The 23,984-nt window shown below is 43.0% G+C and overlaps 2 protein-coding genes across 3 annotated transcripts in view; one reads left to right on the top strand and one right to left on the bottom strand.

Annotated features, from left to right (window-relative positions):
• Positions 1-3,315: 3,315 nt before the first annotated feature.
• Positions 3,316-8,525, bottom strand: LOC119387727 (uncharacterized; the record flags this gene model as incomplete). The annotated part of the gene is given in 7 exon segments (XM_037655209.2): positions 3,316-3,412; positions 4,037-4,169; positions 5,531-5,649; positions 7,292-7,422; positions 7,522-7,585; positions 7,793-8,037; positions 8,364-8,525. Coding segments are annotated over 7 exon segments (847 nt in total), but the record flags the coding sequence as incomplete, so codon positions are not given.
• A 634-nt stretch (positions 8,526-9,159) lies between these two features.
• The window catches only part of LOC119387728 (ankyrin repeat and zinc finger domain-containing protein 1), a 63,090-nt gene continuing 48,265 nt past the window's right edge, over positions 9,160-23,984 (top strand). Inside the window, exons 1-5 of one of the 2 annotated variants that reach the window (XM_049413621.1) lie at positions 9,167-9,314; positions 14,551-14,741; positions 16,110-16,204; positions 19,684-19,780; positions 20,225-20,423. In XM_049413621.1, coding sequence (XP_049269578.1) covers positions 9,244-9,314; positions 14,551-14,741; positions 16,110-16,204; positions 19,684-19,780; positions 20,225-20,423 — 653 coding nt within the window. In that variant the 5' untranslated portion in view covers positions 9,167-9,243. Of the gene's footprint in view, positions 9,315-14,550; positions 14,742-16,109; positions 16,205-19,683; positions 19,781-20,224; positions 20,424-23,984 lie in introns of both variants that reach the window. The other variant, XM_037655210.2, reaches the window with a different exon arrangement.

Consider the following 23,984-nt stretch of genomic DNA (forward strand, 5'->3'; position numbering starts at 1 on the left):
CCAAACCGGGAGAGCCCCGACTCCGGGGATACGCTTTCGTCGGCACGGAGGCGGGCCGACAAGATGGTGTCGGTGACGTAATCATGACGTAATTCTTTGGGACGCCGCGATACACGCGACGCCGCAGCGGCGCGCCAACTTGCTTTTCGCCTCTTTTTTTCTTTTCTTCTCCCTTTCCTTTCGGTACAGTACTTTCGGTGCGATTGTGGGCCACGCGCGAGTGGCGAGGCACAACATGTGCGGCTAGCGCCATCTTGTGGCGCGCTGCGCAAGCTCGCGATGGCACTCGGCGCGTGGGCTGCGCGGGCGGGCGGCGCACGCAGCGCGGAAATGGCGGCAGATACGAACTCGCGTAGGTAAACGTTTCGCCCCGTCTCGGCATCGTTCGTTTCAGGGGAACTTGGAAACGCAAATGTAACGATTATTATACACAGAAAATGCCGCCCATACGGCAAATTTTGATCGTTATATCCGATATGCGGCCAATAACATATCGTTATATATGGTTTTTTCCCTCATAGACTTAATGCATAAAATGACACACATAACTCGACCCATCGTTATAACCGATATATCGTTATATGTAGTATCGTTATAAGTGGACTGCACTGTATGTGTGGTGGCGGTTTTCCATCCCGCAAGGTCTTTGTGATGTGTGAACAGTTTCAACCCTCTGTTTGAATTTTCGCGCCATAATGATGATGCATGATCGCTGGGAGGTGCTGCCACCTCCTGGAACTTACAAGAAGCGTTTGAAATTTGATTGTGCTACCTTCTTGCAAAGATAAACAAAAATGATTTCTAGCTTCAGCACATCATGCTACAGTCCGTAGTTGTGCAGTCTGCGGCAACGCCTTTTCGTGGTTTCGGTTCCACCGCGTGATTGCACTGGAGGTGCACAAAACTTGATTTTTATCTTTATCAGCACTCTCTTGCAGTGATGTTGGAAGTTGATTTCCATTTTTATTGGCGCTGCTCTTAGCTTGTTTATCACCGAAGCTCATGAGGTATTAGGGGCGAAGCTCCTCTTAGTCTAACCTTGTCATGCGTCCGGCGTAAGGCGTAACCGGCAGTATACTACGACCCATCACCGATCCTTTGCAAACTGCCCACTGCGATCCATCACCGATCCATTACTTCTCCAACCATAAAGCCGTTATAATGAAGGGGGAACAGAAGCCACCTTTGCAAACTGCCCACTACTTCGTCTTTGCAAACATCCCACTACGACCCATCACCGATCCATCACTTCACCGACCATAAAGCCGTTATAATGAAGGGGGAACGGAAGCCACATCTAGCTACCACTTACGATTAATAAAATTTCTTGTATAAATATACCGTATTTACTCTAATCTAACGCGCGCCTTTTTTCCGGAAAAACGAGTCCAAAAATCGCATGCGCGTTAGAATCGAGTACCGAAAAAAAAAAAAAAGAAACTCGGTTATCGTATTGCCATCGACATTTCAAAATGGCCGCCTCCTACGATTTCTGCAATTTTTTCAGTTCGTATGTGTGCTGAGGGGATTGTCATCCCGTTCTGCGTTCGCATCGACGGCATGGAAGTGCCGACTCCAAATTCTCGACGAGTGTACCACGATGCCGCATTTAAAAGAATAGTTATTACATGTGCAGAGAGACGGACGGAAATCGGGCCGCATCGCGGTCGTTCGGATATAGTTCGGAGTTCCCGAAACGTGCGTGCGAGACTGGCGCAAACAGAAGCAGATTTTTTACAGCAAAGCTTCACGAAAAGGTTTCAGTGGACCAAAGCAGGGCCGGTTTCCCGAAATCGAAGAGCGTTGACAGCGATAAGGAGTTGTCCGACAGCGACGAGGACTGATCCGTTACGCGACTCGTATCGCCGCCGTAGTGGTGACAGTTTTAGCGGCAAGGCCCGCTTTTTGACTTTGTGTTTTACTTTTTTGAAACTTTAGTTCTTTAAAACCCAAATGTTTGTTCTTCTGAATGTGCGAAGTTTGACTCCTACGGTCTTTTTTTGTTCTTTTCTCTCACTAAAAATGGGTGCGCGTTACAATCGATGTATTAATTTTTTTTTTTTTTGGTCGCGGAAAACGGGTGCGCGTTACAATCGAGGGCGCGGTAGAATCGAGTAAATACGGTATGCAGTGTTTGTCACGTCTTTGATGATGTACTAGGCTATCGCTTTGATTACTGCTGGGCGAAACCACTGAAGATTTCACTGTGTAACCATGATTGCTTCAGGAGCTTCGCCCAAGCTCTTCATCATTCACCCGTGGATATGCTATGAAATTTTTCTTGTTCTCCTTGTTTACCGAGTTTCCTTTAAGGGGGGACACTGCGCCTGAAAACTTTTTTTACAATTCTTTACCAATTTAAATGAAACTCGCTGAGTTTATGTATATTTGTGTGCTGATTTTAAATATGCAATTTTTTTTCTGGTACAATATGTAGTATTTGAATTCCAGGTGCCATTTTGGGAGCCATAGTTCACCTAAATTGAAAGAGACACAAAGTAATTAAATTAAGCACATCAGAATGACCTGGAATGAGTACAGAGTGCAAGAAAACAGGAATGGATGTTCTAAGCCCATTTGAACAAAAGTTGTGGCATGTTGAATATTTGTAGCGAAATCCCAGCTTCAAGTAAACTAATTTCGAATGTTCATCGTGCCATAACTTTTGTTCAAATGGGTTTAGAACATCCATTCTTGTTTTCTTGCACTCTGTACCCACTCGAGTCATTCTGATGTGCTTAATTACTTTGTAACTCTCTCAGTTTAGGCAAACTGGGGCTCCCAAAAAGCATATGAAATGTTTGATATTTTAAAAACTACATGCTATACTAGAAAAATAATTGCATATTTGAAATTGCATATTTGAAACTCAGCAAGTTTCATCTCAATCTACAAAGAATTAAAAAAAAAAATTTCAGGACCCATGTCCCCCCTTAAGTTCTTCAGATGCATGGCAAAGCGGTGATTTGGCCAAATGCAACTCTTTGCTCCAAGGGGAGAATAGACATGCATTTTATGTGTGCACGCAGATTGCAATAAGGCGCTGTGCATAGACCCATGTTTCAAGGAATACCACACTCTGAAATACTACTGAACATTTAGCAGTTTCGAGTTGTGATGACACCAAAATACTGTACCAGATTTTTTTTTTCAATTTCTTCCCGACTTTACACATTTTGTACATTCAAAATTTGCAATAAAGTAATTGGACCATCTGGGAAAATTTTTTTGAAAAAATTCTACCCTCAAAGGGTTGCACTGCTAAAAGAGCCCATAATCTCTGACACAGCAAAATGGACAACACTGCTCACTCACCGTCATCTGGCGACAAGAAGTGGTGCCTCACCAAAAAGTCCAGCAAGATGGGGCAACTGGTAATCTTGAACTCCTCCGACAAAACAAGGTTTTTCACCTGTGAAGGGAAACGAACACTGTGACCCGAGAGGCATGCATCACATAAACAGATCCACAGGCCGCGCAATAGCTCATGTTACGTGTCGTACGAATGCACCTGGTATTTCTTCGATTAAACATGACTACCTAAGTGATTCTAAACATATGCGAAACATCGATTCAAAGGTGAACTTCTCTACCCAACATCTGCTGCAGAGGATGTTGCTGCTGGTCATTAGTGTATTTGTGGACTACATAGTAACAATAATGACGAGTTTTTTTTGCTTGCTAAGTATACTTTCTTATCGTGACAGACTGTCTTAATCCACGTTACAAGGAGCAGATGGTGATGATAAGGCACCTATGAGAGGCTGCAAAGATTCAGTGGCTATGACAAGATTGAGGAGGTGCACATAGTACAAAATCCCTAAGTAACCAGTGGCAAAATCTACAATGCACTTGTACTCAGCATTCAACTCAAGGTAACAATGAACCTGAATGCAGTGAAGGACCTGCACTAACTTCAAGCGTAATAGCACCAGTACAACAGCTACATGTGAAATCTGAGCACTGTGGCATTGGTTGATTTGGCCTCTGTAAATTTTCATGCGTGTGTGTCAACAAGAGAGCTTTCAGTAAATACCTCTGGAATTGTCATTAGGTAGAAGTTGTCCACTTCGTTGTCCGAGCAGTGAGGCTCGAAGTCTGCGGGAAGCTCCAGGTCAAAGACGAAGATTGTTTCCGGAAATATGCCCCGATCGTCTTCATACACAAACCTAGCAAAGATATTCAATCAGGTCATCTGTACCATGCAACTGTACACATAAACAAGAAATGAAGCCAAGACACTTGTGTTAGTCGTGAGAAATTGTTGGAAAGTCTTTGCTTTAACAAAAAAAACAGGCTGTGTTATATTCAATATTGTTACATATTCAATACTAATAACATTCCAATACTGGCAGGAAGCATTTTAGACTAACTGTGTAATATCCGATAACTCATTAGGTACATTAACATTACTTAAAACAAGGCTCTATGCCAACTCCCCAGGAAGCCCTTGCAACACTTCCAATAGTTTGTGCAACAATGCATGAAAAATAGAGAACAACAACAAAAAGACACCACATAAAAGCCTCCTGCCAAACTAGAACCAATCAGTTTCAAATCCATGTGTCACAATTATGTAAAAGTGTTCCCCAAAATACAATTGGATATTCTCTGATACTGCTCCCATGTCCCTTTCTAATACTTGCAATGCAACTAGGGTATGTTTAAAGCATAGTCTGCACTTAGTAGCAGATAATTCCTGCAAGATCTACATTACCGTAAATTATTGCAGACATGTGTTATAGTTAACACACACCTGCAGTCTTTTAAAGGCCTGAATTTTTTTTTCTCTGAAAAAAATATCTGTCAATTTTCTTTCATTCATTCCTTTTCCACTACACCTCATTAATTATCCGGCTGTTGCACGCACACGTAATCATGGAAAAATATAGAACCTCTTCTCAGAGCAAAGCACATTGTTATTATTTACTTTTTAATCCTCAGCAGGTGTATGCCGCCGCTGATAGCTAAGCACATTTCTAATTTTCTTTTTAATCCTTAGCAGATGTATGCCACTCTGTGCAATTGATGAAACAAAGACAGCAAAGCTGTATAAAGGAGCTTTCATGCCCTTCCGAAATGCAAGGAAACTGTTTGCTCGTTGTTCTGTGGACTGATTCGCCATTGGAGTCAACTACATGTTCTTACCACAACCCGGTCTCGGAGCCGCTTTGGTGTTCCCTCAGAGGCTTTGTTGCTAACATTCTACTAAGAAGCATTGGATAATGAGCATGCTGTCAGTTTCCAGCATCAAAGCACCAAAGCTGTACAAATGCCAAGCTGACCTCTACTGTGGAGTAAGAAAAACAATGTGAGGGATAATTATAACATTACTGGGAGAAAAAAAAAAATGTACAAAGAAGTTTTTATTTAGCTGAGGTATAGACTTACTTTGAAGTAAGCCTAATTTTATATTTAATTATTGCTAATTACATTCCAAAGCGAAAATTTTGGGCATTGACACAGATTACACTGCTAAATGTTTCTTACAGTCAGTGAACGCAGGTGATGTCATGTAAAGAAAACTCACGACACATTCCCAGCTGGCCGGATAGCACTGAGTAGGTGATCTGGCAATGATGCCTCCTCTTGCGCTTCCTTGCGGACGCACTCGGTTAGGGTACAGCCAACGCAAAAGCCACCGGTTACCTTGAAAGACACAACATCACGCATAGGCTTCTATAGTTCAGCAGACATATGGTGACAATATTAGCAAATTTATTTAAAATTGCACAGAATTTGTCTCGCGGGGAAAGAGCATAGTAAAATCAAACTTGTCCTCAACGAAGAGTTCAAGAAAAAAGAAAGAACAATATATTGACGGTTTCTTATCATAGTGCAGGTGCCTTTTTTTACAAACTACGAAATACAAAGTAGCTCTCTCGTGTATACACACATAATGAGGCAACGAGTTCTCATATGAGATATTACCTGGGAAAAGCCTAACATCAAGGCTACTACCATGGCTCCAAGTGAAGACACGGCAACTCAGACAGCAACAACCCATTTCAGGCGTCCTGATTACTGCTTGAAAGCTGCAAATCGCCAGATTCCTTTCCAAAATCTGTCCATTATTGCCTCTTATTTGCTATAAGGCGTACTGTCCAAGTTATATAAACCAATCAAAGAGGTGCTTCACGAGATGCAGATGTATTTTTGCAGTAGAATGATTGTATTTAAGTGACAGACTAGGTAACTGAGTACAGTGACCTGCTTTCATACAAGTTATTAGTGAGTGTGTGGTGCATATGAACATTAAAAATTGCAGTGTGTGCCTATGATTCAAGCAGGTCATCTTTTTGACAAATTTCCACCTTCGTTTTTTTTTTTTTTCAGAAAGGAAAATGGCATTACTTCAAATGAAAAAAGACTTAGTGCTAGACGTTCAGCAACATGCAATAGTACTTATAACCAACACAACTTTACCTCATTGCCGTGAAAGTGTGAGGAATTTTTTCCAAACATTCACTCATGCTTTTAACAGCATTTTTAGGGCATCAAAACAAAAGTATCTGAGCGGGGATCTACTTAATTGGTCGCTTTGATGGATATCACACTCACTGTCCATTCATTGGAGCCCATGTATTGGATGTGTATTGTGCCAGGGGATGTTGCGTTGGAAATTATGTCATTTGAAAGTGGAAGCATTCTCATGAATGAACGAATGAATGAATGAGAATATGACACTGGTAGGTGGAAAATATATTTCTGATATTCTACTGGGGATTATTTAAGGCTTTTACATCATTCACTGAACAGGCTTGCTCCATTCATCCCTAAAAAAAGAACACTGCTTGTGCAATATGTAAATGTAAACAAGAAAGCTCAAACTTTCATGTCCTATTCTAACGTATTTATGAGATGGCCATAGAAATTAATGTTACAGCACTATAAAATATCGTCTCTTTAAACTAGCACCTTTTTCTTTATACGTGCATGCCTCAACATTGAACACGTGGGCCGCAAGTTCCAGCCAGCTGTTACTACATTATGTCAGCAGTGACACTTGAGAAAATGCAATCTGGTTTTTCTGCTGGGATACATGTATGAGCAAATGGTCCAACCTTTTTGGTCAGTTAACATAATGTGACATGCTGTCCTGTTGCAATCTACAGACTATCAGGCCAGTATAAGTACTTTATTAACTTCATTAGGAGGCTTCAAAATTTTCGCCTAAAAATATTATATATATCAACTCGACAATTCTCTCCTAGAGCAGTCAAACAGAATTTGGTCGGCTATCGATACAGCTGGCGTCACTACTGATAAACACGCATACAATAATTATTACCAGGTTGTCGATCTTGTTTGGAAATGTTTCCTTCGTCGCCGATCTCCGCTGAAACCAGACGCTCATAGATCCATCGGGCCGCTTCACGTATCCATTTATGTGTACTCCATATCGCTTCAGACCGAATAGGCCTTCGATAGAACGAAACAAGAGAGCACGCACGTCTTGTTACCACGTTGCAAAAGAGTTCCGCAAAAGCGATTACGGTTTAAAGATCACTAATCACTCACATGTTGCGGCTCTTTCCATCTTCATCGCAGGTTTGTCTCCGAACCTAGCGCTGACTTCGTAGCACTAAAGAGAGGGAGAGAAGAATGAAAGCAAAAAAAAGAAAAGAAAGAGAATCGATAGTTGTAATACGTGACATAATGCCGCGATAATCGCGCTTTTCGCTCCAACCGCGATTAAGTAATGTGCTGCAGCTGAACGGACGCGCGCAGCTATAAATAGAATGGTCGAGCGCTGACGGTGAGAGCACGTAAACAAGACGAACACACATACCTCGTTCCTCCAACCGTTCAGTGTTTTGAAGATTTTCTTCTTCCGTAAATCTTGTAAAACGTCGGCAACCCTCGCAGTGCGCTCTTCGTACGTCTTCCAGCTCGGGTTCACGACAACCCGATTGGTTTTGATGTCGTAGTGAAAGGCGTCCTTGTAAGGGGCAAGATGTATCCAATCGTTGGGCCGAATGAAACCCATGTGCTGGTCGCCGACGAAAAACAGCTTGCACTTCTCATGATAGAAACCTGCGGCGGAGAAAAATGGAGAAATTCGGGAACATTCGAGGCCCATCCGATGCCACGCAGTAAGTGCAGCCACTGCGCTTTCCCTCACACATCACCACCGAATTCGCGCATCGCGAGCGATCGCTTTCGGTAATTGCACTGTCGCCGCTCAGTGCAACCTCTGAAATCAGTAGACACCTTTACGAACTCCATTTCGTGCTCAAGGTAATCATCGAAGAACGAGAGAGAAAAATCCATAGGTCACATAAACATTACTACGGCACAACGGCAATAAAAGCGTCGGATAGCGGACGACGAGACAGAATTTATACGACGCAGGGACTTACTGATTCGCGTGATGTCGAAATTCTCCAGTAAGCGCTGCAGTTTCGCTGACCAATTCATGTCGGCAGTAAATGTATGGATGCGCGATACGCGGCAAAGTCCCGGAGCTGTTCGCTCCCAGGAGCTTGTGCGCGCGATCGCAGCAGACTGCTTCCAGGCGGCTGCATGCGTGCAGTGTTTTCAGCCGTGCGCTGAACAGCCAGCCAAACGAGACTCATTGTTTGATTCTTGTTGTTGTCCTAACTGACCGGATTACTGTACGATCTGGATGTCTACGAAGGAGTTGTACGGTTAATGTAGTTCCCGAACGTTGGACTTTCGAATGATTTATGTGTTACTTAACTTTAAAACAACCTGAAATACGCAACGCAACGTTGAATGCAAGGCTGTGCAAGGGAAGAAAAGACGTAGTGCCTGCTTCTCAAATGACTGTCCTACGGGCGATGTAGTAGAGCCTCGTAGGCCTCACACATCTCCCAAGATTCAGTGTAACGCGTAGCTGATAGCGGCTTATCAGCTGCTTTCATCTGGCCTCGATGTGAAAGAAAAGCAAAAACAAAACCCGCGAACTACACAAACGAGCAGAAAAAAAGACAGCTGCGACTGCAGCTGGCTCCACCTGTCATCCTGCAAAGCAAGCATAGTGGCTAAGCCGCAGCCAATGTAATGCCAGCGATAAGCCAGCGAAACCAGCGAAACCTCGCAGTCGGTTTTAGTAGGGTGCGCGTGGCTTGCCGAAATGTGAGTTGTGTTTCATTCATTCACTTGTGCTGTCAGCTGCCGAAGGAAGGGGCAGTATTTGTTTGCAACGCATGAGGCCGTATCTCGACTTGCGTCATAGGCACCTACGTATATAAGTAACCTCACGTTCCAGAGAAAGTAATGACGGAAAGTTATTGCCAGATGTTGCGTAACAGCTACAGGATCGATCAAGTGGCTTTTCGTTCGCGCAAGTTTGTCATAGATATGTTGCCTGGTTATGTCTTACTCACACACTCGGCATTTCCATGGTCGTCATACATAACACGCAACTTTTCGCTTCAGTGCAGTTTTTTTTTTAAAGGACCATGTTAACCGCGTAAAATTCAAAGAACCCGATGACATGTATTTAATCCGCTCTACAGGATTTCTCTCCTACCAACCGTATCTCATTTCACGCATATATATGTAAACAGGAAGGGCAAAACGAAGCACCTCCTGTTCAACGTCTTAATCACTAAATGCGGTTGTGCTCGTGCAATCTTTCCTCTTGTGCTACCACGTACTGTGCTTGCCCCCAAGATACTGAAAAATTGCGATCGGCTTGATTAAATGCGACCAGCTTGTTTCCCACTTTGTATACATGAACTTGCACAAGCAAGATTAATTAGGAGAAATGGGCTTTTTGAAAAGGTTTCATTCTTTTTTGTGATCAGACGCAATTAAGAGTGAGCACAACGATATTGCCTTCTCAGAATTCCCCAAAGGAGAACATAATATATATACTTAGGCGACGTGCAGGCATTACAGCTAACAGATGCAGCCGAGAATGGGGCGGAAGAAACTATGGCAACAGTGTTTTACTACAGTGTTGCCCTATAGCAAGAACGGTGTCGCATACAAATGCTTACTAATATGTCAGCAGAATTGTCAGAGTCAATATGTCTAGCATCACACGAGTACGTTTACATTGCTACATTCTAGGGGCCGTACTGCTACTATATGATGCTCCGCAGCAAGCCAAATCTCAATTCATTTATTAAGATCGCTCCATGCTCTCAGTTTAATATATGATTTGACCTGCTCTCTTGCATTTTATAGTAGCATTATTGGTATGTTCCCTCAGAGTTTATGTAACATTATTTATATATAAATTAACATTTGTCTTGGTCTGTAACATGATAGCAGTATAGGCGTTAATAGTGTAATGCTGGACATATAATATTGGCTTTGACGGTGTTGCTTCATGCACCTAGAGGGAAGTCTCTCTGGGTGCATGTAGCAATCTTAACAAATGAAGCGACATTTGGCTTGCTCTGTAGCATTTTATAGCAGTGGTACAGGTGTATTAGCCTGCTGCTGCACATATAATATCAGCTGTGATGGTGACATGGGAGTAAGCATTTGCATGTGACACCATTTTCGTTGCAGGGTGGTAGAAATGTAATGTTGGTTGGTTGGTTTACGGGGTTTAATGCCCCAAAGCGACTCAGGCTATGAGAGACGCCATAGCTGAGGGCTCCAGATAACTTCGACCACGTGGGGCTCTTTAAGGGGAGACGCGGGTCTTGGAACGGTCAAAAATGGTCAAAAAATCGATTTTTCGCAAAGCTTATTTTCGAGGCGTTTGTACTTCTGAGCACCTACTCTCAAATTGCTAACGCTAAATTCGGTCGGGAAACGCGATAAAATCGGCTTTCAAAGCACCCCGGCAGCACTAAAATGTCCCGAAAAGGACGAAATTTGTTCGAACTTCCCGCGCGCGCCATGAGCGTTGCAGCGGGCCGAGCGCCGCCATCTTGGGCTAGATTTGAAACTGTTTTCTTTGTGCACATTTTGCGCCATCTCAAAATGGCGTCGCTCAAGCAGAACGGCCGCCGTCGCGGGTTTTCTGAAGGTCGTTTCCAGGCCACTGATTGGCTCTCACGCGGCGCGCTTTTCAAGCGCGCCTTTCAGAGTCTCCCATTGGCTGGCGCGACCGACACGTCTTTTTTTTTTCTTTGTGTTGGTTTCTCCGCCCGCCGTGGCTGTCCGTTTGTGTGCGCCTGCTTTTGCGATCGTGCGTGTTTCTCGACGGACCGTGTTTCCACTTTGTGCCGGTAGTTTTTACACGCGATCGAAATGCCTGGAGACTCTCGTCTGAAACCATCGACGCAACGAGCATTTGGAAGCCGTAAAAAACGGGCTTGGAACAAGAAGGCGCCGGCTACAAGTGCACCGTCGGCAGCGGAGTTGGAGTCGCGGCCGGACCCTTTGGATCTGCCGGGAACTTCAACTGACGACACCGTGGGACCAAGTTCGACTAGCGAAACACTTCGGGTTGATGCCGCGTACTACTCAACGGCGGAGCAGGCGCAGCGAGTTGAGAGATCGGCGCAAACGAAGACTGTTCTGTCTGGAAAGTCGGCTACCCAGCGCAAGTTCGACCTTCTTGGAGTCAGCGCGGAGCGCCAGACCGGTGACGCCGGGACCGATTTTTGGCTCGTCGATATGAAAGTTTTGAATAACTTTTTTGCACAAGCGAAGTGCGACAAATGCGACGCTAAAAGTCTCAGCGTGAGGAAGGCAACGGACAAGGAGTACGGCCTTGCAGTAAAGCTTATTTTTTCTTGCAGCAGTTGTGATTTCGCAGCACCGTGCCAGCAGTTGTGAGAGCCTGCTGGCACGGTGCTGTGAAGGGAAGACCCAGAACGCGAGTGAGTCTTCATTCAGTCATCTGGACCCAAACTTCAAAGAATGGGAACGCTTCGCTGGAAAGTGTGAAGCGAGCTGCCGCTGAGGCTGTTGCCATGTACAACCAAGGAAGAAGGGCAACCAACGAGTCCATTGCTGCAAGTTTGGGCTATGTTGCTGGGGATTGCCTTGTTCGACGAAGCCTAGAAAAAGACTCTGTGTTTACGCAAGGCAAATGCAACTCATCTGAAGAGCACCAACACAAAAAAGACTTGCAAGGCGACACAAAACGGGTGCAACTGAAGATTACAGTCCTGGACTACTTTGAAGGTATTCTCTCAAGCATAGCAACCTATTACCCAGGGTAACATGCTGCCTAACATCTAGAAGGTTCTTCCTAAAGACTGAAAAGACATGAGCAGCCAGTCGCTTGAGCCTCATACCCCATGGCTTTTCCAGAACCCTCCAGCCGCTTGTGATGGTGTGGTTTTGATCATGCTTTACACATTGGAAAATTTTTTTAGATATGATTCCTTGGGTGGAACAAGACACTTTCTGTTTTGTTTTGAAGGGAAACAGATGGGGAACATGTGAATAAAATTTATGATTAAAGGTTCCTTTTAGAAATTTATACAGTGCGTGTCAAACTTCAAACGCCATTTTCTCAGCTTCACATTTTTTGCCAACTTGACCAGCCTTACGGATCTTTTCATTATGTTTCTGTGAGGTAATTTTGATAAATTTTATACCGTTGAATTCGTAAGAAATAGGACTGTGGAGCTATGCTATCTTTTTGTGGCTAAGATGAACATATGAAATTTTGTGAACAATAATGTGAGCTAGTTGCATTTCAAGATGACACAATGTCAATACAATTGAAAGTTCTTATATGATGATATATCTCAGTGACAATATAAATAGCATAGCTCCACATGGCAGGTCTTTGGCTACAGCTGCATCTTAAACAGAACCTAAAAATACTGAGGGAAAGTGTCTTAATGACCCGTAAGAAATTACCTAATTAGATTTCACTTATGCTCTCACAATTTGATAACTAATTGAAGTACATGAAAACTAATTATATTTTTGAAAACAGGAGGAAGAAATACATATACACACCCAATTTCATTACAATATCTCCAATAATAAAACTTTTCGTTTCGAGACCAGTGTCTCCCCTTAACATGCGCTGGCTTGCACAGTACATGGGTTTCTAGCATTTCCATTGAAATACAAATGCCACATTTGGGATTGAACCCACGTCTTTCGGGTCAGCAGCTGAGCACTGTAAGCACAACCACAGAGCCACCGCGGAGGCCTAGAAAGAAATGTAATCTGTAGCAGATTTAAAGAGTCTGACAAAGTCTTTTGTTTGAAAGGATAACGTGGCAAAAAAACAGATGCTGACATAGAGTAAAAAATTAAATATTTAAGACCTTGACGTATTGACTCCTGCATGGGAATCCAGTTCAAAGTGGTTGTGAAGAGGCTCCCATGTTGAGGACGAAACATGGGACAAGTTTTTAAAATAGCTTTTTATCCTTTGTCACCTTCTGTATTGTTTTTTTTTTACCATAGTGTGTGTCAAGCTAATGGCCATTAGTTTTGACATTTTGGTGTTCTTTGTGGTGTACTGTGGCAGCTGTAAAGACAATTTTAGAAAGCTGACTACAAACAAGGATCCTTAGGTAGAACATTTCTTGCATATACATAAAATAAAAATCGTGATGCTTTTTTACAGCAGGGCTATATATGGCACACCTCCTTGATTTCTTCATATCGCCGTCTGTATGCAAGCTCTGCCCACATGAATGTGGGCAGAGCTTATCTTTACCTGTACATTGTGACTGACCATAGTTGATTATAAATCGTCTTGCATAAATACTCTGTTTTTGCACTCCGTGTGATGTTTGTTCCATAGCCTTTTAAAGTAGTTGGGTGTGCAAAGCGGCACATTTACTCAAGACACTGTATTTTTCTCGAGTTGCTACTTTGTTGCTGCTGGTAGTCTCAAATCCTCCTATCATTTTCAACGGCAGATAGTACAGTGGTATCTGCTCTTTACAGAGATGCAGGTGCAAGTGAAACTATTCTAGTGCATTTAAGAAATGTGTTTGGTTGCATCTTGACATCTTTAATATTTGCTTGGAAGAAATACTTAAGAGAAATACGGACGCAGAATGAGGATCAGAGAAATGCCAGCCTTCAGATGATTTTACTAATGACAATTACAAACCATGTGTCAGTTTTCCAATATAGTGGAAATATTAAAGTGAAAAGTGTAGATTTAAACATAGAAGCACATACTACCAAAAACGAGCTGTTACGCAAAAAGGAGGATGTTACTAGCTAAGATTTTAGCAACATGTCTGGTCACACTAGAACAAAATGTTAACTGGTAACAGTGATCCTGAAGGCAAATCTCTCATTCCATATCGCCGCTGAGTACATCACTCATGCGATTCATTTATGGAGGCTTCGTTCTGAGGACACAGTGCTGCATTCCGTAACCGCCTTTACCCCATTCATTCGCACATCTCACTTTGAAGCAGTCAGATGTGAAAGGTTTTCTATATTTCTTCTCATGTGCATTTAATTTCATTCTGGCATGATAGTACATAGTATCTATTCCCACCTGACAAGCCCCTAGGGCTTCTGAAGCTATTGGAGTTAGAAGCTGTGCATACATGTATGCAGCCTTACTTATTTGGAGTATTTATATTTGTTCTGTGGACGTCCTAATTCAGTGACGTTAGTTGCAAAACTTTACTGATTGACATATTTAGTTTCCAACTTGTTCACTTGTTTGTTTTTCAGTATGGCCGAAGCATCAGCAGAAGCAACTACGTCAGGCCAAAGTACTACCGAGGCATCATCTTACCCAAATTTCTTCACTTGGCAGCTCACTGACCCATTCAAGGTTGAACGATACCTGATTGGTCTCTCGCTTGCCAACTGCACTCCACAGCTGGAGCAGGAGTTCTATTCATCACCCAACTTTAGGCATGGTAATTAACAAAACAAATGCATTCTGTGTTTACTGCACACACTAAATTCAGCTTAGTGTTGTAGAACTGAGTTACATGAGTTTGTGATATATAGTGACACTTAAAATTGTAGTAACCATGAAATATGGGGCAAATAGAGGAGGATAGTTTTCTAAGCATGCCTTGTTGTGCTGGTTCTGTTCGGTATAAAAAATTTTTGGAGAATCTTGTGCTTACACTCAAAGATTGAGTGACTGAGAGAAAGAAGGAGAGAGGGAGGAAGAATGCATGTGCGTGCGTGTGTGTGAATTTTTAATAAGCACTCTGCTAAAATTTTTTCCTCACAGTGTTTTATGCTGTGAATTTTAATGTGTATAGTACCTACGTGTCGTAAAGAAAGAGGCTAATTTTATGCAAGGTGTCACTTTATGGGCAAGCATTGCTCCATGCTTCCCAGGACTTGTTGAATTGCTTTGGCTGGTGTTTTGATTGCTGACAGCATAAATTTTGGCAGTAAACATTTCGCTGGATTATTCCCATGGTTCCTGATCAGGGCTTCTGCAACCTCGCCACCAAACTTTGGTGATGCCTTACCCGACATGATCTTGCAGTTTTCCTTGTAACAGACATTTCACTCCTCCCCAATAAAATAGTCTATTGTGTATTTTCTTTGTGTGTGGTAAAGACTAGTAGTAAGAATTTTGAAATATATGTGAAAGGCAATTCAGGGACCTAGCACATTCTCACGAAGTTGTTTGCGTGTTTACGAGGCTGAAATGTATACGTAGGTCTTGTTTGACACATCAAACTCAAGTCGAGCAGTGCTCCACATTTCTTTAATTTTATTGATTACGCACAATGAATAAGTTTACCTATGTCACTACAGATCGGAAGTAACACCATACAAGGCATAGCATACGAGTTACTATCCAAAGATTGTAAGCTTTTTCCTGACAAAAAAAAAAGGGCTGTTTTTCATGCCTGTGAACTTGGGCTTGTACATTTGGGGTCATGTGCTTGTATATTCCTTCACATTACTGCTTATTTAGCCATAAATTATCTCGTCTAAGCTATGGCGTGCTATGAATAAAGCGTATGACATAGAAAACAGCAGGAAAAATTATCTTTTAACTTCTAATTGGGCTTTCATGGTTTTAATTACTTTTTTTGGTGGTGTAAAAAGAGCCATTGGGGATTATCCTATTGATGTTTTTTGAGGATCATTTCAATCATGCTTTCTTTCAGTTGTTATGTTAGGTCCTGTTTTGTAGCCACATTTTGAATATTCATTTGGACATCCTGCCACTTTCTGACAAATTGTACAATGTTTTCTAACTACATAGCCAATTGAGATTTTGTAAAACATTTTTCTAATCTTGCATTCTGCAGATAATGTGCCAGTTCCAGAAAGCGAGGACCTCAAAGTGTCCACTGTCATGTGCTGCTCACTCTGTGGAGCTGAGTTTGAGACACGGGATGAACAGGTGACGGAAACCTTTTGTTGCTGGCACATTTTGAAGATGTAAATGATACAGTGCTGCATGAAGCGTCTACAGTGCAGTACAGAGCGATGCAGTATAAGACAGTGCACAAACAATGTGCAGTGTAGCACTGTGCTTTTGCTTCATGCAATAGTGAAATCTCTGTCAATTTATGTTAATGAGGCTTTTGTATTACTTGAGCGTTCGTATGGCTGACGAAAGATATTTAGGATCATTTGCCAATAATACCATTGCATAATTAATAAGAAGGGTAAAAGATGGAGGAATGAGTTTATTAGAAGAGTAACTTATTTTGAGCAGAAAACATTGTTCTTAGCATTTGTCATGAAACATTGAAATTTATCCTTGCTGTTGGGCTCCACAAGAGGAATCTGAAATGAAGAGCATTTAAATTGTACATCAAGTGTGGACCAATAGTAGTTCTGCTCTCTTAAGTTCTGAGAGTACTACTTTGCAGGCCAGGAAAAGACCTGCAACTGCATTTTCTATTGCAAATCGTGCAGCTTTTGCACAGAGGTACTGTATGAAACAGTATGGTTGGCCATTCAGAAAGTGGATACCACTCAGTTTTCGCTAAATTTTGAACTGTTAACAACTCGAAATAGGTATGGTATTTAAAAATCATTTTGTGAACCTTTGCTTTAACGATTCAGACACAGTAGAATGTATTTTCTTTTCAACTTTAATTTGTGATAATTTACTCCCATTGTAGTAGTTCGTGGTAAGAAAACATCTTTTGTGAGTTTTGGGCATCATGCAGATATTAAAGCACTTTTCTGTACTGTCATGTACGTAGCAAATTATGTAATATTTCATAATTGTTTCTTCTTTTTTTTTATGGGGCTCTTGTAAAGTACAGCCTGTGGTCAGCAGAACACCGTTGATGATAGCTTGAAAAATCATTTTCTGTAAATTTGTTCTTGTCACTTTCTTTATCAATGCCCTTGTCCAGGAAGGCTGGTCTTTTTAAGACTGAATACATTCTTCCTTGTCTAAAAAAATTTTCATCAAACTCACTAAACTCACCCAAGCTCTTCCCGCGAATTGTGCATAACAAAAATATCGCCATCCTCTAGGTGCTTTATGCCACGTAAAGCACATGTGAATTACTACGATCCATGCTAAAAATGATGTGCTGTCCTTGTATACTGATGTTATAAAATACAATCAACATTTGAAGTTCTTGAAAGCTGCAGTGAACACACAAAAAATTCTCTGGATGCATGCGTTGCACACTTTTTCTTGACATCTCCTGAAAACCAGTGCTGTCATGTTTCAGGTGGCACCCAACACATAACTATTAAGTAGGGATGTGCGAATATTCGAAATTTCGAATATTTTTCTAATTATGTTTGCTATTCGATTCGCACTGGAATTTTACTATTCGAACTATTTGAACTTCCCAAAAACAAATACAGTCAATGTCCGATTGAAAGTGACCCCTTCAGATTTTCAATATGCTTCACCTCATGACACTCTCGTATTGCGGCGAAGCTGCCTTTTAAGTTCAGTTACGGTCGAACTTTGCCAAGAGACAGTCAACGTCCGATTTTAAGTGGTCCCTAGATTTTCAGTATGCTTCACCTCATCACACCTCGGTATTGCGGCAGAGCTGCCTTTCAAGCTCCGTTACGGTCAAACTTTGCCAAGAGACAGTCAACGTCCGATTGAAAGTGGTCCCTAGATTTTCAATATGCTTCACCTCATCACACCCCGGTATTGGGGCAGAGCTGTCTTTCAAGCTCCGTTATGGTCGAACTTTGCCAAGACACAGTCAACGTCCAATTGGAAGTGGTCCCTAGATTTTTGATATGCTTCACCTCATCACACCCCGGTATTGCGGCAGAGCTGCCTTTCAAGCTCCGTTATGGTCGAACTTTGCCAAGACACAGTCAACGTCCGATTGGAAGTGGTCCCTAGATTTTCAATATCCTTCACCTCATCACACCCCGGTATTGCGGCAGAGCTGCCTTTCAAGCTCCGGTACGGTCGAACTTTGCCAAGACACAGTCAACGTCCGATTGGAAGTGGTCCCTAGATATTCAGTGTGCTTCACCTCATAATGCTAAAACTTTAGCGCAAAACGAGCACAGCGGACAAAGAAACGACGAGGACAAGCGCTTGTCCTCGTCGTTTCTTTGTCGCTGTGCTCGTTTTGCGCTAAAGTTTTAGCATTATGGAATACCAACTAGCCCACTCCCACACCTTGCTTCACCTCATCACACCCTCGTATTGCGGCAAAACTGCTTTTCAAGCTCTGCTACGGTCGCAAATATATTAACTCAAGAAAACGCTGGTTCCAACATGGAGATGAAAGGTGGGGCAGAGGTGGGGGCTCAATTAGTGCTGTTTTGGACCTGAAATTTGGGCAGGAAGTCCAAAAATCTGAAGCCGAAGCTTTCTGGCATCCAGAATTTCAGATGTTCTTATATATCGACGTCTACGAGGCAGGTTTGGAACTCCGGACATGAAGGGAGCACACCCTTGTCCGCCACATCAGTTGGCCTTCCACAGATGTTGAAAGAGGAGGAGAGGCTGAGGAAATGGCATCTTTGCCTATCACGTGTGAAGTGTTGTCGGCAACACTTTGGTTGCACCAAATTATGTACATAAATAGAATTCGGCCTCTACATTGCCTCATTCTTGATAAGAAAACTATGAAAGACCACCCTGCCAGTGCTTCATCAACCTATCGAAAAGAAAAACTTTCATGTTGCTATCTCATAAGAATATGCTTAGGAATCCTCTCTAACTGCAATTTCACTTCGAAGTATTAGAACAATATTCTAGAAATATTAGAAAAATATCCGATTCAATACGCACTCACACTTCAATATTCGAATTTGCTTCGCACCCAAAATTATGCTATTCGCACAGCTCTACTATTAATTGTCAATCATAAGACAAAGATACCTATAGGAAAACATTGTCTAAATGATGTCACACCACTGAGAATAAGTAAACTAAAAATTTTTTTCAGGAAACCTTTTCAGCAGTAGGTCTGTTACCTGTGGGAACTTCCGAAAGCAAATTTCATCCTAATTTACCTACTGCTCATGTGAAACCTTTATAAAAACTTCTGTTTAGATGTGATAGAGAAGTTTACATCACGTTTCCTTTATGTTACCTGTCTGATACCACTTTGGCTGGGGATTTTACATGAATATTGCTCTTCTGACTGTTGGTGCTTTCAAAAGAAAGTCAGTCTGGCACCAAACCTTCCTACCTCATGCTCGGTCGTGCTCGATCTAACAATTGATACTAGTTGCCTATTACGCAGTGTTGGCCTAAGATATTTACTAGTCGGAAACTTCAATCCAGAACCAAGACCGAGCAAAAAAAAAAAAGTTGTCTTACCGGTGCATTGCCTTAACCCTTCCATAAAGGATTAATATATATATATTGTTGCTTGTAGGCGGTATACAAAATTTTTCCGAAACATTTCTTTTATCTTTTGGCAGGTACAACACTACAAGGCAGACTGGCATAGGTATAACTTGAAGCAAAAGATATGTGGAGGAAGAGTTCTCAGCGAGCAAGAGTTCATGAGCATGATAGGTAATTTGTTCATGTGTATCTGAAAAAAAGTGCTTGAAAACCACTAAGTGTACAGTATCTGTGAGGTTATTCTTATCTGATGACTGTGTGAAGTCATTCTTATGGGAGGGATTGATGTCTACTCTAACCACTGGTTTCCATATGGGCAGCACAAAAGCCTGTAAGTTTGACCTTAATTATTTGAAGTACCAGTAGTAGTGTTGTACCCCATTTATAACTTCGATTTTAAAAAGCTGTTTCAGGTATATGTATTTTTAACACCCCATCTTGACTTGTCCTCTTCAAGGACAAGTCAGAGTCAGCTTCAGCTAGAATTGTTTTAGCTGTTATAAATTCTGTTTAAGTGGTGCCTTCTGCTCATGGTATTCATTCACTCTTTTGTGACTTGTCCTTGGCTTATCAAAAAGGAAGAAAAAAGAAATGCTCTGTGATCACAATTTTCAGAGGAGGTCTCTAGTATTTCTGGTTCCGAATCGGGGACTGACACAGCGTCGGCAAACGAAACACCAGAATCAGCGAGTGGGGGAGAGTCCAGTCCTCGCCGGAGAATGAAAAGTGGAGACACTTCATACAGGAGTCCCACGAAAGCCAGCCTGATGCCAAGGCAAAGGACTAACAGTGTTGCTTCAACTGATACAGAAGGGTGAGCTAGTCTCGCTCATCTTGCAAGCAATGAAGTGGATTCTTGTTGTGAAAGTGACGAGGCGCTCAATGTTTAGCCTCACTTAGTTTGTGTGATGGTTCTTAGCTTAGTTGCATTAGTAGTGCTCCCGAATACCGGTATGGTACTTCACAGTGGTTCTCAAGAGTGATGAAGGACCTTTTGCAATGAGAGAAAAGGGGGGGATGTCATGAATTAACACAATATGCAGCGTGAAATATTCTCCCTGGCAAAGAATGGTCAAACTAAAGTGCCATGCCAATTCTATCTCAGTAGTTTGTCAGTAAGTTGTGCGGTCTGCAGCCACATTCAACTTGCTTCTAGCTCGGCCGCGGCGGCTGCATTTTCGATGGAGGCGAAAATGTTTGAGGCCCGTGTACTTAGATTTAGGTGCACGTTAAAGAACCCCAGGTGGTCGAAATTTCCGGAGCCCTCCACTATGGCGTCTCTCATAATCATATCGTGGTTTTGGGACGTTAAACCCCCCCCCCCCCCCAAAAAAAAAAAAAAAAAAAACTTGCTTCTAGCTATGTTTGCTCTTCAAATATGCGAGCCTAGAAAAAGAATGCTCTCGTGCATATGTCGTCCAAAACTACAACAAAAGCTTTACAACCATCTCACGAACAAGGAAAAACATAAGTTAGCTCCGCTGCAATGCAAAGCAATGACGTTTTGCTGTAAAGCATACCAAAAATCAGAAGAGGCCGCTGTTACGGAACATACCGTACCTCCAAAAACACGCTTTTTTTTTTTCTTTCGAGGATGTGTTGCGTAGGCTTGTGCGAATAGTAAATTTTGGTTTCGAAGCGAGTAGTGATTTGGTAGAATAATTTCTAATTGAATTCAAATACGGTCGAATCCACTTATAACGATCCCACATATAACGATCTATCGGTTATAACGACCATATTTGGGTGCACTTACGATTTTCCAATGCAAACCATTGAAGCTGCGTCCACATACAGCGAACATTTTTCAAAGCCTCCTACTTTTACAACGAACACTTCAGACATAGTCACGGTAAAAATATGGCGCGTACGAAGCGAAAAAAAGGTTAAAACAGGCCTTCTAAAGCGTGAGAGGAGCACACGCTCGCGCGTGCCCCGCTCCAGTTTACTTGCAACTAAGATATCCCAGATCGGCGAGCACCACATGCAGATTTCGGACGCTGCGAGCGAGGTCGCTCACTTTCCAGCCGTTTCTTCAGTGGCAGAATGGCAGTGAGGGAAAAAAAAAGTCGGAGGCAGCTTGAAGCCTGCGGTCAGCTTTCGTATGGTAACCTTTCCTGACGCCGTTCTCTGCAGCTACGACCGCCTACGATGAAGCAAACAGTGCCTTGGAATGCAAGACGGCATAAATGCAAGAAGTGATAAACGCGATAACTTTCCATCGCATAAAGGTTCACTGCGTCCCTAAGGTCAACACCACAATGCGCCGCAAAAGGTCGTCTGTCTTTTCGGTAACGGCAGAGACCGGTCGATCGGTGATAACGACTTCCGCGCAATTGCGGCGATGCCTTCGCGGATAAGCATCAGAAAAGAGCGAAGGCGAGGTGGCGGCCGTCGATGAACGTGCAATTATGACTTATAGCCGACAACCTTATCACAGACATCTGTAGATATCAGCTCGGCTGCACGTGTGGCATACGCCATACAGTGTGCGGACTGACGGCGGTACGAGCACGCCATGCTGCCGTTCGCAAGTTCGCCGCCGCCGTGTCGTGCGAGACCGCTTCAAAGTGCGCTTCGCTTTGTAGAAACAAAAGTAGCTCGCTGTTGTTGAGTGGCGCGGGCACCGAGAAACGTCGATGCACTGACAGCCAGCGTATAACTGCGTGTTTGACTAGGTGACAACTCAAGTGCGCCGCGCATCGTTGTGCAGGGGCGCGAGAGCTTCTCGGAGACGTAGAGTGCGCGTTGCTTGCAAAATGCTTGTTTTCGCCACGTTGAACGAACAGGCTGCTCGCCGCACCCGTCCGTGGTCCGGAGTGAAGCAGGCACGAAGAACGTACAAATGCGCGCATACGCCATGCAGCAAGCGGCCCGGCAGTGACTCCGCGAGCCGAGTAGGTGACACGCTGCATGCAACTAGCCAGGGGTGATCGGCTCCACGTGGTGATACCGCGCTTTGGTGAAACGGTGTCAGTTCATTGCAAAGGCGGTTAATGGTTAATTCACTCGTGAGCACGCAGCGGGCGTCGCTTCATGACGCGAAAAGGCTTAGCCTGTCACCGAAGGGGTTGTTAGCACTTTAATAAAAGTGCACAGAAAAAAAAGTGGCTTGGCCGCTAAACACGCGTTTTTAAGAGCAAGTCCATATACAACAACGAACTACTGATATAACGACCACTTCTTGCGAAACTTTCGAGTTCATTATAAACGGGTTTGACTGTAGTATATATCACATATAAAGAAAAATGAGTATATTTGTCGTGAAACAACTAACCTACACAATATTTTTTTGAAATTGAAGCAAGGCATGTGCAAGTGTCATTCTTTTTGGTTAAAAGGGAAGTGGAAGCAACTTTGAATAGTTGCAGGATTTGACTTTCGGTAGAATGCAAGTGATAACCTGTAAAATACGTTAAGTTTTAAAATTTACTATACGTAGAGCTAATAAGCCGGTATAAAGAGCTTTTAAACTGAAAAAATTGGCCGCGTATCTGCGTGCTTCGCTGCAAATGTCGTCTAAAGACGATAGAAGAGGCGCTGCGTAAGATATGGACTCCATCTGGCAATACGTCGGGAAACATGAGTGCTGTGTTGCGGGCTGGTAGTCCCGGCGCAGCAGCAGGCGAAGACCGGCGGTGACCAACGCAACCGGTGGGGACGCCAACCAGCCCGAACACGCGGTTTGGCGCGATGCGCTGAAGCAGAAGAAACGTCCGCACTCAACGAGTACTCTCCACACACACTTTTATTTACACGTCGCCTGCGTAAAACAGGAATGCCAGAGCGGCGCCCCATAGCATTTGTACAGGGCAATACAGAACCGAAACCGAAACACAACAATGAGCTCGTGCAGAGGGCACGGAGGAAGGCAAGATTCAGCGCAGTCGCATTTTCAGCGCAGCTTAAGAAAGTAGGGTCTTTGGAATTACGTATGTATGCATTTTCTATTAAAGGAACACATCACCTAATACTTACCTAGTGATGTTGTGCCTCAGATATGCGTGATATTTACTTTTTGATCGACAACGTTCGCAATTATGAACAGCCGTACCAGTTCAAGATGGCTGGCCCTTGGGCAAGTGGTTCAACTTTGGCCGAGTGGCTGAATCGAGTGACGTGCCGACAAACAAAACGACAGACCAAAATTTCTCCGTTTAAGTATCCCAAGAAAGACTATCGTCTTCAAAAATGATGAATCGATGTGAGGGTAATTTGTTCATTTAACCTTGGAGTGAAGCTTCGTGCCAGTGCGGATTTCCCCTGGATAGGTGTATTTACAGTGTAGCACCCGTCTACTGCAGTGAAACCACCTTTACAGGGGGTTACATGCGGTTTAAGTATATGTCTATTCGTTCATTTCGAATCCTTCGAA

The sequence above is a fragment of the Rhipicephalus sanguineus genome, chromosome 3 (genome assembly GCF_013339695.2).
Source record: "Rhipicephalus sanguineus isolate Rsan-2018 chromosome 3, BIME_Rsan_1.4, whole genome shotgun sequence".
NCBI classification, from domain to species: Eukaryota; Metazoa; Arthropoda; class Arachnida; order Ixodida; family Ixodidae; genus Rhipicephalus; species Rhipicephalus sanguineus.